The sequence below is a fragment of the Eurosta solidaginis genome, chromosome 3 (genome assembly GCF_040869045.1).
Source record: "Eurosta solidaginis isolate ZX-2024a chromosome 3, ASM4086904v1, whole genome shotgun sequence".
NCBI classification, from domain to species: Eukaryota; Metazoa; Arthropoda; class Insecta; order Diptera; family Tephritidae; genus Eurosta; species Eurosta solidaginis.
In genome coordinates, this window is record NC_090321.1 from 47,472,611 (window position 1) to 47,488,385 (window position 15,775).

General features: G+C 31.9%; 2 protein-coding genes across 8 annotated transcripts in view; one reads left to right on the forward strand and one right to left on the reverse strand.

Annotated features, from left to right (window-relative positions):
* Positions 1-15,775, reverse strand: part of LOC137243648 (transmembrane protein 186) — a 141,051-nt gene that overhangs the window by 85,599 nt on the left and 39,677 nt on the right. The window lies entirely within an intron of this gene.
* Positions 1-15,775, forward strand: part of LOC137243645 (organic cation transporter protein) — a 41,213-nt gene that overhangs the window by 20,681 nt on the left and 4,757 nt on the right. For 3 of the 6 annotated variants that reach the window (XM_067771545.1, XM_067771546.1, XM_067771547.1), the window contains exons 3-9: positions 4,132-4,378; positions 4,520-4,626; positions 7,486-8,130; positions 10,787-10,907; positions 11,389-11,482; positions 13,029-13,049; positions 13,144-13,244. In XM_067771545.1, the coding sequence (XP_067627646.1) occupies positions 4,132-4,378; positions 4,520-4,626; positions 7,486-8,130; positions 10,787-10,907; positions 11,389-11,482; positions 13,029-13,049; positions 13,144-13,244 (1,336 nt within the window). The remainder of the gene's footprint in view (positions 1-4,131; positions 4,379-4,519; positions 4,627-7,485; positions 8,131-10,786; positions 10,908-11,388; positions 11,483-13,028; positions 13,050-13,143; positions 13,245-15,775) is intronic. The other 3 variants (XM_067771548.1, XM_067771549.1, XM_067771550.1) reach the window with 3 other exon arrangements.

Below are 15,775 nucleotides of genomic sequence, written 5' to 3' on the forward strand. Positions count from 1 at the left end.
CTCAATCGTATCCTTCTCCAAACCGCACTTCCTACATCTGCAATCACGAAACAGCAAGTAGGTATGCCTGTCGAAGGAGGCGACTAAAATATCCTTTCAGGTTGCCAGCGCAATATATAGCTTCTCCAAACCCAATTGTCAACCTCAACTATCCGTGGCGAGTCCGGTTTCACTAACAGACGAGGTTCTGGCGACCCCAAGCTCCTCATGGGACTAGGGGGTGGGGAGGGAGGGATGGCCTGAAGGTTTAATGTGGCCATATAAATCGTTCACGAGATGGTCGGGCTAGCACCTTAATGGTGCTGTGTTATCGGAGCGTACCAGATCTGTATCCGGCAAAGGACCATCACATCGATAACACTCCCCAAAGCCTTCGGGAATAAACCTTATCGCTACAACAACAACAACAGCCAGTTTCCTCGGTCTCCCGCTAAAGGATGTTATTGACAATTTGTTAGCGGTCGCACCTATTGGTTGGGGTGAAGCACTGCAACAACAATAAGCTCAAGAAGTTTGCTTAAATTCTAAATTAAATATAATATAATTATGATTTTTTTAATTTTTCTACATAAAGTTTTTCAAATTCTTTCGAACCCGTTTTCAAAATTATTTCAGAAAGTTTTCATTGTACGATTCATAAACTTTTTTCTAGCTAGACTACAATAAAAAAAGAAGCAAATAGCTGATAAAATTTGCAAATAATTTTTATACTCAGTTGAGCAGAGCTCACAGAGTATATTAACTTTGATTGGATAACGGTTGGTTGTACAGGTATAAAAGAATCGAGATAGATATAGACTTCCATATATCAAAATCATCAGTATCGAAAAAAAATTCGATTGAGCCATGTCCGTCCGTCCGTCCGTCTGTCCGTTAACACGATAACTTGAGTAAATTTTGAGGTATCTTGATGAAATTTGGTATGTAGGTTCCTGGGCACTCATCTCAGACCGCTATTTAAAATGAACGATATCGGACAATAACCACGCCCACTTTTTCGATATCGAAAATTTCGAAAAATCGAAAAAGTGCGATAATTCATTACCAAGTACGGATTAAGCGATGAAACTTGGTAGGTGAGTTGAACTTATGACGCAGAATGGAAAACTAGTAAAATTTTGGACAATGGGCGTGGCACCGCCCACTTTTAAAAGAAGGTAATTTGGAAGTTTTGCAAGCTGTAATTTGGCAGTCGTTGAAGATATCATGATGAAATTTGGCAGGAACGTTACTCTTATTACTATATGTCTGCTTAATAAAAATTAGCAAAATCGGAGAACGACCACGCCCACTTTTTAAAAAAAAAAAAATTTTTTAATTCAAATTTTAAAAGAAAAGTTAATATCTTTACAGTATATAAGTAAATTATGTCAACATTCAACTCCAGTAATGATATGTTACAACAAAATACAAAAATAAAAGAAAATTTCAAAATGGGCGTGGCTCTGCCCTTTTTCATTTAATTTGTCTAGGAGACTTTTAATGCCATAAGTCGAACAAAAATTTACCAATCCTTGTGAAATTTGGTAGAGGCTTAGATTCTAGGACGATAACTGTTTTCTGTGAAAAATGGCGAAATCGGTTGAAGCCACGCCCAGCTTTTATACACAGTCGACCGTCTGCCCTTCCGCTCGGCCATTAACACGATAACTTCAGCAAAAACCGACATATCTTTACTAAACTCAGTTCACGTACTTATATGAACTCACTTTGTATTGGTGTAAAAAATGGCCGAAATCCGACTATGACCACGCCCACTTTTTCGATATCGAAAATTACGAAAAATAAAAAATGCCATAATTATATACCAAATACGAAAAAAGGGATTAAACATGGTAATTGTATTGGTCTATTGACGCAAAATATAACTTTAGAAAAAAACTTGGTAAAATGGGTGTGACACCTACCATATTAAGTAGAAGAAAATGAAAAAGTTTTGCAGGGCGAAATCAAAAGCCCTTGGAATCTTGGAAGGAATACTGTTCGTGGTATTACATATATAAATAAATTAGCGGTACCCGACAGATGATGTTCTGTATCACCCTGGTCCACATTTTGGTCGATATCTCGAAAACGCCTTCACATATACAACTAAGGGCCACTCCCTTTTAAAACCTCATTAATATCTTTAATTTGATACCCATATCGTACAAACACATTCTAGAGTCACCCCTGGTCCACGTTTATGGCGATATCTCGAAAAGGCGTCCACATATAGAACTAAGGCCCACTCCTTTTTAAAATACTCATTAACACCTTTCATTTGATACCCATATTGTACAAACGCATTCTAGAGTCACCCCTGGTCCACGTTTACGGCGATATCCCGAAAAGGCGTCCACCCATAGAACTAAGGCCCACTCCCTTTTAAAACACTTATTAACACCTTTCGTTTGATACCCATATTGTACAAACGCATTCTAGTCCACTTTTATAACGATATTCCGAAAAGGCGTCCACCTATAGAACTAAGGCCCACTCCCTTTTAAAATACTCATTAACACCTTTCATTTGATACCCATATAGTACAAATTCTAGAGTCACCCCTGGTCCACCTTTATGGCGATATCTCGAAAAGGCGTCCACATATAGAACTAAGGCCCACGCCCTCTTAAAATACTCATTAACACCTTTCATTTGATACTCATATCGTACAAACAAATTCTAGAGTCAGGCCTGATCCACCTTTATGGCGATATCCCTAAATGGCGTCCATCTATAGAACTATGGCCCACTTCCTCTTAAAATACTCTTTAATACCTTCCATTTGATACACATGTCATACAAACACATTCCAGGGTTACCCTAGGTTCTTTTTACAACATGGTGATTTTCCCTTACTTTGTCTCCACAGTCTCAACTGAGTATGTAATGTTCGGTTACACCCGAACTTAGCCTTCCTTACTTGTTGTTACTATTTTTAGGTAAGGTTGGTGCCTCTTCGAACCATTTTGAGGACCTGAAAAAGGCTACCAAGTCCTTGATGTTATACTCAACGATCTGGCGCAGATTATGCAGAAACGGAGCTCCCAGGAAGTGCTGCCTTGCGCCCCTTACCGCCGGCTAGTTGCAGAGGGGGTGAACCAATGTTTCCTCCCCTTTGTCCTTTTTACAACTCCTGCAGCAACGGCGATAAGGCGCTCTTAACTTTTCCGCATGCCTGCATATAAGACAGTGCTCAGTTAGTACTCCTAAAAGTGCGTAAATTTTAACCTTACTTAGGGTGCAAACGTGACGGGAGCTTTTGGTATCCCATTTTCGTCACGTTTCCTTCGATGTCCGACACCCACTGTTTGTAGCCATGTTTCGTCGTGGATGCGCTCCTTTAGCCCACTGTTTGTAGCCATGTTTCGTTGTGGATGCGCTCCTTTAGCCTTTTAGCTTGCATGTGGCGAGGTGCATACCTAAACGTTCTTGGTCAGGACGAATCTGCCTGGTCTTACCCTGCCTGGCCAGTTCATCTGCAATGCACTTTCCTTCGATTTCCCTGTATCCCGCGACTATGTGAGATGTACACTAGACTGGGTCGATTTATTAACCGATATCGCGCCATCGATTTTTCGATAGGTTTTGGGATCAGGAAAAAAGTTCCACTACGCATACCCAAAAAAATAATTTTCGTGCCTGCGAAACTTCATTTTTTTTTTTAATTTTTTCGCCTTTGATTTTTAAGGTTTTTTCATGATCTACTAAAAAAATGTTCATTTGATTGTAAAATTTTCATGTATAAAAATATTTTTTTTTTTTCAAGAACTGTTATCGCCAACGTCTTTAGCGGACATTTTTGACAGGGTATACATATGAAAATTTTTTTTTGTTGGTCATGAAAAAACCTTAAAAATCAAAGTCGAAAAAAAGTTAAAAAAAATGAAATTTCGCAGGCTCGAAAATTATTTTTTTTGGGTATGCGTAGTGGAACTTTTTTTCCTGAGACCAAATCCTATCGAAAAATCGATGGCGCGATATCGGTTAACTTTCGTCCCTACAAATCGACCCGCCCTAATGTACACGCTATTTTTTACTTGTAGGTTTATTTGAATGTTTACATAACTTTATATATATGTATGTATGTAGTTATACTATTATATATAGATATATTATACATTTTCATATTTTTCCTATAAACTAAAGATGCCTTATACCACAGTGCGACGATCTGATCGCATCACAATTACACACAAATTGGTTATCCAACGCCACACCTGGCACCTACGATAAAAATGGCCAATTTACACCGGAAAATTGTTATCGATATAAAGTTAACGATAGTTACGAAAAAGCAGCGGATGCGTGTCCGAGGGATGCATTTGAGCTCAATACACGTGAACGTTGTGATGCTTGGGTCTATGACGATCAGGAATGGACAATTGTACAAGAAGTAAGTATAATTTTATGCTGAACCAACCCGCCCCCTCCCCCCACCCCTCTAACTAAACCAACTATAACAACAAAAAACATGAACTAACCAAGATTAAATTTGGTAAACATTTTCTTTTATTGCTTATTTCTTCACATTCAGTGGGAGCTGACATGCAAAGAAAATGCTTGGAAGCTTGCTTTTGTTGGCACAATACATTTTGCCGGTCTCGTTGTTGGAACTGCATTCTCCGGCTATCTCGCCGATCGGTAATACTTGAATTATACACTAGAGTACGCAAACCGATATTTTCAATTAAAACAGTTATTTAATGAACAATTTTTAAATAACTGTTATATACCGGTTTCGTCGGTTTCTCACAGAGAACGACCGTTTTGCTAGCAAAATAAAGGGAATTGTCAGTGAACGAGAAAATGGATTACCGAAAAAAATGAATCGCGTTCTTTTAAGACGTACGTACATACATATATGTTTTCGATAACAAATCGATATGTTTTCGATAACAAATAGATATTTCTTCGATAACAAATCGATATTTTTCGATAACAAAAGGATGTTTTTGATACCAAATAAATAATTTTTCCAAATCGATATTTTTTTGATAAGAAATCATATTTTTCGATAACATAAAGATAAACTTTGCGATAACAAATCGATATTTTCTCCGCAACAAAGGGATATATTTTCGATAACAACTATATAATTTTTTTTAAAGCAAATCGATATTTTTTCGATAACTTTTTAACAAGAAATCGATATTTGTTTGATAGAAAATTGATATTTTTTCGATAACAAATAAATATCTGTACGGCAACTAATCGATAGCTTCTCGATTACAACTCGCCTTTTTAATAACAAATCAATAATGTTTCAAAAACAAATCAATCTTGTTTTCATATTAACCGATAATACGTCGAAAAGTCACAAATATTGCACTGATAGCTCTTCGGAAACAATTGGTATCGATAAAAAGCCGATAGCACGTTGATTACAAACCAACAACATGCCGTTAACAATGCGATAATAATAATATTCGAAATGATCACGAAATAGTCGCTAATATAATTTCGAAACTACATATCTCGAAATAGCTCCAGAATTATTCTATGATGATCTCATAATGATTTCAAAATAGTCTTGATATATTCCAGCACTAGTTCCGAAATAATCACGAAATTTTTCCTAAAATATTCCCATAACGATTTCGAAACAGTACTAAAACAATCCCGAGAAAATCTAAAATGCCCTCAAGATAGTCCGGGAATGATAAGATAACAATTCGATAATATTAACAGCAACATAACTGTTCGTATCTGCTAAATGATTCCAAAGTAGTCATGAAATCATCCCGGAACATAATCATAGAGTTCCTTCGAAATAGCTCCCCACAACGATTTCAAAATAGTCCCGATATAGTGCCGAAATGTTATATAAAACAGATAAATCACAACTTATCTCAAAATAGTATCGAAATGATCCCAAAATTATCACACAACATACAAGCAATCATATACATTATTTCTAAATGCTGTTTTTATGTCCGGGTCCCTTTTTCGCTCTTATTTGGAATCCAAATCTATAAATAAAGTTTATGTCGTAAAGATAGAGATTCGGGCTATAGCGAAGCTTTGGGCAATTTTGGTCGTAGTGCTCTTTGTTTAGCTATATTTTTTTATTAAACTAATTTGTTAAAAATAAAAGATTGTGAGCACACAAAGAAATCTATTTGTTCTATGGCACTATTGTGAATAATTGCACTGCATTACCGGCAGTTGTTACCATACGCTAGATGGCAGCGCAAGCTGTAGGTTTTTATTGATTGATTGAACAGCTGATTTCTGTTGATATTTGAGAAGATACTTTAATATTCGTTGCGCAAGATGCGCACGGGTCCGGCTAGTATGTATTATTTTCTAATTGCTGTTTTTATGTACGGGTTCCTTTTTCGCTCTTATTTGGAATCCAAATCTATAAATAAAGTTTTGGTTGTAAAGATGGAGATTTGGGCTATTAGCGAGTTTTGGGCAATTTTGATCGTAGTGCCTTTGTTTAGCTATATTTTATTAAAATTATTTGCTAATAATTTGTGGTCGGCCGCCGTGGTGTGATGGTAGCGTGCTCCGCCTACCACACCGAAGATTCTGGGTTCACGCCCTGGAAAAAGCAACATCAAAAATTTTAGAAACAAGTTTTTTCAATTAGAAGAAAATTTCTCTAAGCGGGGTCGCCCCTCTGCAGTGTTTGGCAAGGACTCTGAGTGTATTTCTGCCATGAAAAGCTCTCAGTGAAAACTCATCTGCCTTGCAGATGCCGCTCGGAGTCGGCATAAAACAAGTAGGTCCCATCCCGCCAATTTGTAGGAAAAAAGAGGAGCACGACGCAAATTGGAAGAGAAGCTCGGTCTTAGATCTCTTCGGAGGTTATCGCGCCCTACATTTATTTATTTTTTTAATTTGTTAAAATTAAACGATTGTGAGCACACAAAGAAATCTATTTGTACTATGGCGCTATTGTGATATTTGCACTGCATTACCGACAGTTGCTACCATACGATAGATGGCAGCGCAATCTGTCTTTAATTGATTGATAGAACAGCTGATTTCTGTTGATATTTTATTATGGTTGCGCAAGATGCGCACGGGTCCGGCTTGTGATTTTAAAATGGTACTGGAAATAGTCCCTGCATAAACCGACGTATTATGATTTCTCTGGTTAAAACTTTGAGGAATCAAAACTTGCAATAACACAATGTAAACTTAACATTATATTATTACAAAGTAACAGAGCAGATGAGAGATTGAACATTTACGATTCCTATTTCGGTCGCAAAATAACAGTTTTAAGAACACCTCAGGCAATAAATTACACTAAACAATTTCAGTAATAGTGAGAAAACATTTGAAAATAAAGATCTATCACTGAGAAAGAACGAAAAAGTTCTAAAATAAACATAAAGCACTAAGAAAGCCATTTATTGTTTTTGAATATCGGTTGTAATCCGTGATAAACCGAATTGCTTTTTCGTTTTATCCGTTAAATGCAATCTCTGCCGTATACCATAAATAATATAAAAATTATTAAATTTTCTTCAATTATTCTCTACACAGCTTCGGACGCAAAAATATTTTCATACTTTGTAGTGTCTTCATGGCTATCACTGGTATCGCGCAAGGCCTAGCATGGGACTATAATAGTTTTCTTGTTTTTGCTTTTCTGAATGCTGTCGGCACCTCTGGCGTATATCCGCTAGCTTTTATTATCGGTGTTGAAATGGTTGGACCCAGCATGCGTGAAATGTCATCGATTGTGCTCAATTATTTCTATGCCGTTGGTGAGGCTATGGTTGGCGCCGCAGCTTGGCTGTTGCACGATTGGCAATTATTACAATATGCCCTCTCAGTGCCACCGCTCTTCTTTATCGTTTATTATTGGTTTGTACCAGAATCGGTACGTTGGCTGATTGCAAGAAATGAACGTGAAAAAGCTGGTGTTATTATAAAGCGTGCTGCGGCTGTAAATAAGCGAGAACTTTCATTGGCATTATTGGCCAGCTTTAAGATGGAAAATTTTGTAACAACACCAACTAACGTGAAAACGGGGCATAAGAATGATAGAGATGAACATTTGGAGATGGAAATAAAAAAATGGCATGAAAATATGAATGTGGAAAAAAATGAAATTTGGCTAGCGGTGCGTGAGATATTCAAATCAAAAACGCTGTTACTGCGTTATGCAATCATGTTGTATATATGGTAAGTGTTAGTTAGGCCCAGTTTTTCAGTACAAGTGCAACTTAGTTTGTCCGTTAAACTACGCTTAAACTTATTCTACAGTTTTCCGTCTACTTTAACTGAAGTTTAAGCTGATCTTAAGCGGTTGATCTGGCAGGGTTAAACTCTAGTTAACCTCTATCCGCGTTCGTTCGAAATGGCGTCGAATATACCCAATAAGCAGTACCGTTAGAGCTCATGCTGAGCATGCTTCTCAAATCCCATGATTTGTTTCGAAACAGTGGTTCAACTCGAGAAGCATAGCGTACTCAACAAAAGAGGGAATTTTTTATAAAGCAAAAAACGCTATTACTTAAATTGAAAAAATTTAATTCCAAACGTGTGGTTCTCTAACTGGACTCGAATGTAAGTTTTCATACCACACTATTTTCACGAAAATAAAATAAACAAGTAAGGAAGGCTAAGTTCGGGTGTAACCGAACATTACATACCCAGCTGAGAGCTTTTGAGACAAAATAAGGGAAAATCACCATTTAGGAAAATGAGCCTAGGGTAACCCTGGAATGTGTTTGTATGACATGGGTATCAAATCGAAGGTATTAAAGAGTATTTTAAAAGGGAGTGGGCCATAGTTGTATAGGTGGTCGCCTTTTCGAGATTTCGCCCCGCAGAACTTTTTCATTTTCTTCTACTTAATATGGTAGGCGTCACACCCATTTTACAAAGTTTTTTCTAAAGTTATATATTGCGTCAAAAAACCAATGCATCACCATGTTTCATCCCTTTTTTCGTATTTGGTATAGAATTATGGCATTTTTTCATTTTTCGAAATTTTCGATACCGAAAAAGTGGGCGTGGTCATAGTCGGATTTCGCCCATTTTTAATACCAAGATAAAGTGAGTTCAGATAAGTAGGTGAACTAAGTTTAGTAAAGATATATCAATTTTTGCTCAAGTTATCGTGTTAACGGCCAAACGGAAGGACAGACGGTCGACTGTGTACAAAAACTGGGAGTGGCTCCAACCAATTTCGCCCATTTTCACAGAAAATAGTTATCGTCTTAGAAGCTATGTCCTTACTAAATTTCACAAGGATTGGTAAATTTTTGTTCGACTTATGGCATTAAAATTATTCTAGACAAATTAAATGAAAAAGGGCGGAGCCACGCCCATTTGAAATTTTCTTTTATTTTTGTATTATGTTGCACCATATCATTACTGGCGTTGAATGTTGACATAATTTACTTATATACTGTAAAGATATTCAATTTTTGTTAAAATTTGACTTTACATATTTTTTTTTTGGAACTGTGGGCGTGGTCGTCATCCGACTAATTCTTATTTAGAACACATACAGGAATAGGAGTAACGTTCCTGCCAAATTACAGCTTGCAAAACTTTTTACCTTCTTTTAAAAGTGGGCGGTGCCACGCCCATTGTCCAAAATTTTTCTAATTTTCTATTCTGCGCGATAAGGTCAACCCACCTACCAAGTTTCAACGCTTTATCCGTCTTTGGTAATGAATTATCGCACTTTTTCGAAACTTTCGATTTCGAAAAAGTGGGCGTGGTTATGGGCCGATTTCGTTCATTTTAAATAGCGATGAGTGCCCAGAAACTTACATACCAAATGTCATCAAGATACCTCAAAATTTACTCAAGTTATAGTGTTTACCGACGGACGGACCAAATTACCAAATTATTAAATGAATTTCTTTTTTCGCCTAGATCATTTTGATATATAAAAGTCTATATCTATCTCGATTAGTTTATGCCGTTACAGGGTACCGTTATGCGAACAAAATTAGTATACTCTGTGAGCTCTGCTCAGCTGAGTATAAATATATATAATTTAATTTTGATAAATTAAGCTTCATTACTGCTATTAACCAGTTGTTTATTTCTCACAATAAACAGCTGCTGCTTTTGGTGTTACCACCTTGGAGATTTTATTTTCAACTCCACCTAAACTCGATATCCAATGTAGGATACCAACTGGAGTAGTGTGTTGAATATTCATTTGAGAACTGTACATTTCTCGAAATCTCTCAAAGGTCGGAAAATAATTTAAGAATGACGCCTTAAGGAGGGTTTCGACGTTGGAAATGCGAGAACTATAAATTTTACAAAATTTCTCAAAGGTTGGTAGTGATTGGAGAATGAAGTTGGATATCAACTCGAGAAGTATCTGGTTTAAGAATAATTAAATAATGATGTTGGATATCACTTCCGGAACTAGATATATTTCGCTGGAGAAATTTTTTCCATGTTTGTTGGGTAAACAAAATCCAGCTGTTGCCGTATCTACAAATTATCTAGATAATAAAAAAACCAATGTTGCCGCACAAAAAAGCCTACCCCAAAGGCGGCCTTAAACTGTGACTGAAAAACTGTTCAGTAGTTTAACTGGAGTTTAAATTTGACTAGAGTTTAAGCAAACTTAGTTTAAGATTAGCTTAACCAACTACTGAAAAACCGGGCCTTAGTATGGGCAGTTCTCGATATAAATATACCTAGGCCCACTTGCAGAACGGCAAGTTATCTTTTTAACGTAGAGTTAATTGAAAAAAAAAATTGTCAAAACTGTATGAATTTAACCCCTCATGTCACGTTAACTCTGCGTTAAAAACATAACTTGCCGTACTGAAAGTAGGCTTTAATAGACTTGATATTTCAGGGCTATAAATGCAGTCGTTTTCTATGGACTTTCATTGAATTCAACAAATCTTAGCGGCAATAAATATTTGAATTTCGTTTTAGTTTGTCTTATTGAAATACCCGGTTATACGCTGGCATGGGTAAGTTAGCATGTGGAGCGCCTGGAAGCAGATTATGTAGATTAGGGTGAGCCAAAAATAATTTGTATATGCTGAATTTCAAAAGGCACATTTTGAACCCGACCCCCTCATATTGTGATGAAAATTTTTATACAGGTACACTTTACCTATACAAACACAACCTCATTTTTAGAAATTGCATTCTTGAAAAATTGTGGGCAAGGTGTCAAAGTTGTGAAAAATGCGTGAAAAATGGCGGTAATAGGTACTTTTGAACTGTGATAACTACGGACTGGCTGAACCGATTTTAAAGATCTTGGTACCATTAGAAAGGTATTCAAATAGGCTTACGAAAACGTATACTGTAAGGATAGGACATAACATAGCTACAACAATAACAAAGATAAACACAAAATTTGGCTCACCATAATTTGCTAGTTTGAAATTGATTTTCATGAGTAAGCACTCTTTCTCTTTTATCTCTTAATTCCCTTTTATTTAGATATCACTGCGAAAATTCGGTCGACGCATAGCGCTTTCGGGGTCGCTGTTTCTCTGCGCCGCCACTTGCGTCGCTGGCGGCTATATAACTAAAGGTGATTTTTTCGTTTTATTTAGTATACAAAAAATAGTAATATTTACACTTGGCTCAACAATTCCTTAGTCGATGATCTGTATGTATTAGGGTGGGACAAATTTATTGTTGGAAAGACACATCCAGTTTCTGTATCTAAGGGTCATACTGAGTAATATTGCCCATGGGACCATAAGTCTGAAATGAATTTCGAGCCTCCCTAATTTTGTTAGAAAATATTTTTTTTAGAAATTTCTATTATTATTTTTGTTAGAAAATATTTTGGGCCATTTAAAAATTGAATTTGCAATATGGAAAAGTAAAATAATCGTCGCTATAGGGCGCTTTCCTACTATTTTCGACGAATATTTTGCTTTTCCATATTACAAATTCAATTTTTAAATAGCTCAAAATATTTTCTAACAAAAATAATAATAAAAATTTCTAAAAAAAATATTTTATAACAAAATTAGGGAGGCTCGAAATTCATTTCAGACCTATGGTCCCATGGGCAATATTACTCAGTATGACCCATAGATTCAGAAACTGGATGTGCACCTGAAGTTTTTTTTTCCCATACAATTTGACTCGCCCTAGTATGTATACTTATTTTTGTATAAGGTTATCAATACAAAAACAAAACTACCGACTGTAGAATTAACGGGCCAGATGTGAGTTTCGCTAGTAATTCAGAGTAAAGCTGACAAAATTTTGGGTTTCCCTGCAATTCAAAGTAATAGTTTACGCTGAAAGAAACAAAGCTAGTAAAATCAACAATTCAGGTTTGTTGCACTTGAATTAACAGACATTCAGTAAAATTGGTCGCATTATGATTAATTCAACAGAGCTTCCTGTCAAGAAAACAATTCTGTTTAGTTATTTCAACATAAGAAAAACTGTTGGTCTCAACTTAACAATATTCTGTAAATTTTACAGATTTCAATCAATCTAACTGACTTTTCTGTTAAAAGAACTGATTTCATTGGTCATTTGAACAGCGAACAACTGTCAACATTATGCTAATGCCTCAGCTAATTTTGAAGAAAAACTTACGTCTACGGGCTCTCAATACTTTGCTCTTTTGACCATGGCGCTACATAAATCGCTGTCATATCAACAGCTTTCACTGTTATTCTAACGTTGATAAAAATCTGTTATTTAACAGTTTTCATTGGTATCTTTAGTGTGAAAATAATAATTTTTAAGTTAGCAGAACTTTGGTTTACGTATGACGAACTTTATTTTTGCTGATCTGACTGGTAAAACGATCAATTTAGAATCAACAATTTGTGCGAAGTTGATTCAACACTGAATTGACACGTAATTTGGTTGATTTTACTAGCTTTTTTTCTTTCAATTTGCATTCTATATTCCTCCATATAGCATACCATTTCTTAAAAACTATTTTAAAAACTCGACAATTTTTGAAACAATTAAACAAATAAATTTGTCAGCCTTACTTGTTACCTATTAATACTTATATATCTTATTTTATTTGCTTGTAGTTAATAAATTTCTATTTATATATTTTCTTTTTAATTATTGCTATCGTAAACTCCTAAATGTAGTGCAAACTAACTTGGAGACACGTAAATTAATGCAATTTTTATAATCCTAATGCAGGCGAAACATTTTTAAGTATATTGTGTTGAATGTTATCAATTTTTTTGGCAATTTTTAAAGGTTCCACATGGGCAATTGTAACACTTTTTCTAATTGGAAAATTGGGAGTTACATCATCGTTCGCAGTTATTTACACATATACAGCGGAAATGATGCCAACTGTGAGTTAAAGATTGTTTTTTTTTGCACAATTTTTTAGCGCTTTTTGGTTTTTGCAATTTAAAGGATTCAAATGTTGTTTTTTTTTAGTGTCTTTGTATAATTCTGTTATTTAATTTTTTTATTATCTAGAATGAAAAAAAAATAAAGAAATGCAGCAAAAAAACTTACAAAAATAAATTTTTAAAATCTTTGTACTAAATTTACTGAACAAATAGGGACAGCCTTCTTAATTGTTTATCGTTTTTTTATTTTTCTTTGTTTTGGTTTTTTATTTAGTTATCTATAATAAATAGGCAAGTTGAAAATTTTGCGCCTTTTTTACAGCAAACCAAATGAAATAAAATAAAAGAAAAAAAAACGAACATGAAATGCAATAAAATGAAATGAACTGAAATAAAATGAAATAAAATAAAATAAGAAATTTAAAATGAATTAAAAAATAAAATTAAAATGAAATAACATAAAAAGAAATGAAATAAAATGACAAAAAATAAAATAGAATAAAATAAATAAAATAAAATGAAATAAAACAAACGAAAATTGAATAAAAAAATCAAATGAAATGAAATGAAACGAAATGAAATGCAATAAAGTGAAGTGCATTGAAATGAAAAGAAATTAAATAGAATGAACTGAAATAAAATAAAATAAACGAAATAAAAAAAATAAAAAAATTAAATTTAATTAAAAAATAAAATAAAAAAAAATTAAAAACAAATAAAATACAATAAAACTTAATCAACTAAAAAATTTAATTGAATTATAAAACAAAATAAATATTAAATTGAACAAACAAAATATAATAAAATAAACAAAATAAAATGAAATAAAAAAATTATATTGAATTAATAAATAAAATAAAATAAAATATAAAAAAATTAAAAAATTAAATAAAATAAGATAGAACAAAATAAAATAAAATAAACAAAACAAAAGAAAATAAGATAAGAAATTATAATAAAATTAAAAACATTAATTTGAATTTAAAAATAAAATAAAATAAAATGAAATGAAGTAGAATGAGCTGAAATAAAATTAAATAAACAAAAAATAAAACCAAAAAATTCAATTTAATTAAAAGATAAAATAAAATAAAAACAATTAAATTGAATTAAAAATAAAATAAAATGATAAATAGGAAAATTATGATAAATTAAAAAATTGAAAAAAATAAAATATAATAAAAAAATAAAAATAAATAAAGGAAAATAAAACAAAATAAACTAAAAAATTTAATTGAGTTATAAAATAAAATAAATATTAAATTGAACAAACAAAATATAATAAAATAAACAAATAAAATGAAATAAAAGAATTATACTGAACTAAAAAATAAAATAAAATATAAAATAAAAAAATTTAAAAATAAAATAAAATAAGATAGAATGAAATAATACTAAATAAAATAAACAAGACAAAAGAATATAAGATAAAAAATTGGAATAAAATTAAAAACATGAATTTGAATTTAAAAATAAAATGAAATGAAGTAGAATGAACTGAAATAAAATTAAATGAACGAAAAATAAATTAAAAAAAATAAATTTAATTAAAAAATAAAATAACAAAATAAAAACAATTAAATTTATTAAAAATAAAATAAAATAATACATAGTAAAATTAAGTTTAATTAAAAAATTAAAACAAATAAAATATAATAAAAAAATAAAAATAAATAAAGTAATATAAAATAAAACAAAATAAACTAAAAAATTTAATTGAATTATAAAATAAAATAATAATTAAATTGAACAAACAAAATATAATAAAATAAACAAAATAAAATGAAATAAAAGAATTATACTGAACTAAAAAATAAAATAAAATATAAAATAAAAAAATTTAAAAATAAAATAAAAAAAGATAGAATGAAATAATACTAAACAAAATAAACAAGACAAAAGAATATAAGATAAAAAATTGGAATAAAATTAAAAACATTAATTTGAATTTAAAAATAAAATGAAATGAAGTAGAATGAACTGAAATAAAATTAAATAAACGAAAAATAAAATAAAAAAAAATTAATTTAATTAAAAAATAAAATAACAAAATAAAAACAATTAAATTTAATTAAAAATAAAATAAAATAATATATAGTAAAATTGAGTTAAATTAAAAAATTAAAACAAATAAAATAGAATTAAAAAATAATAAAACAAAATAAATTAAAATAAAAAAAATAAAAAAATAAAATAAAAAATTTAATTGAATTATAAAATAAAATAAAATTAATATTAAATTGAACAAACAAAGTATAAAAAATAAGCAATATTAAATGAAATAAAACAATTATATTGAATTAAAAAATAAAATAAAATATAAAAAAAATAAAATTAAAAAATTAAAAAATAAAATAAGATAGAACGAAATAATACTTAATAAAATAAACAAAACAAAAGAAAGTAAGATAAAAAATTATAATAAAATTAAAAGCAGGAAATTGAAATGAAAAATAAAATAAAATGAAATGAAGTAGAATGAGCTGAAATAAAATTAAATAAACGAAAAATAAAACAAAAAAATTTAA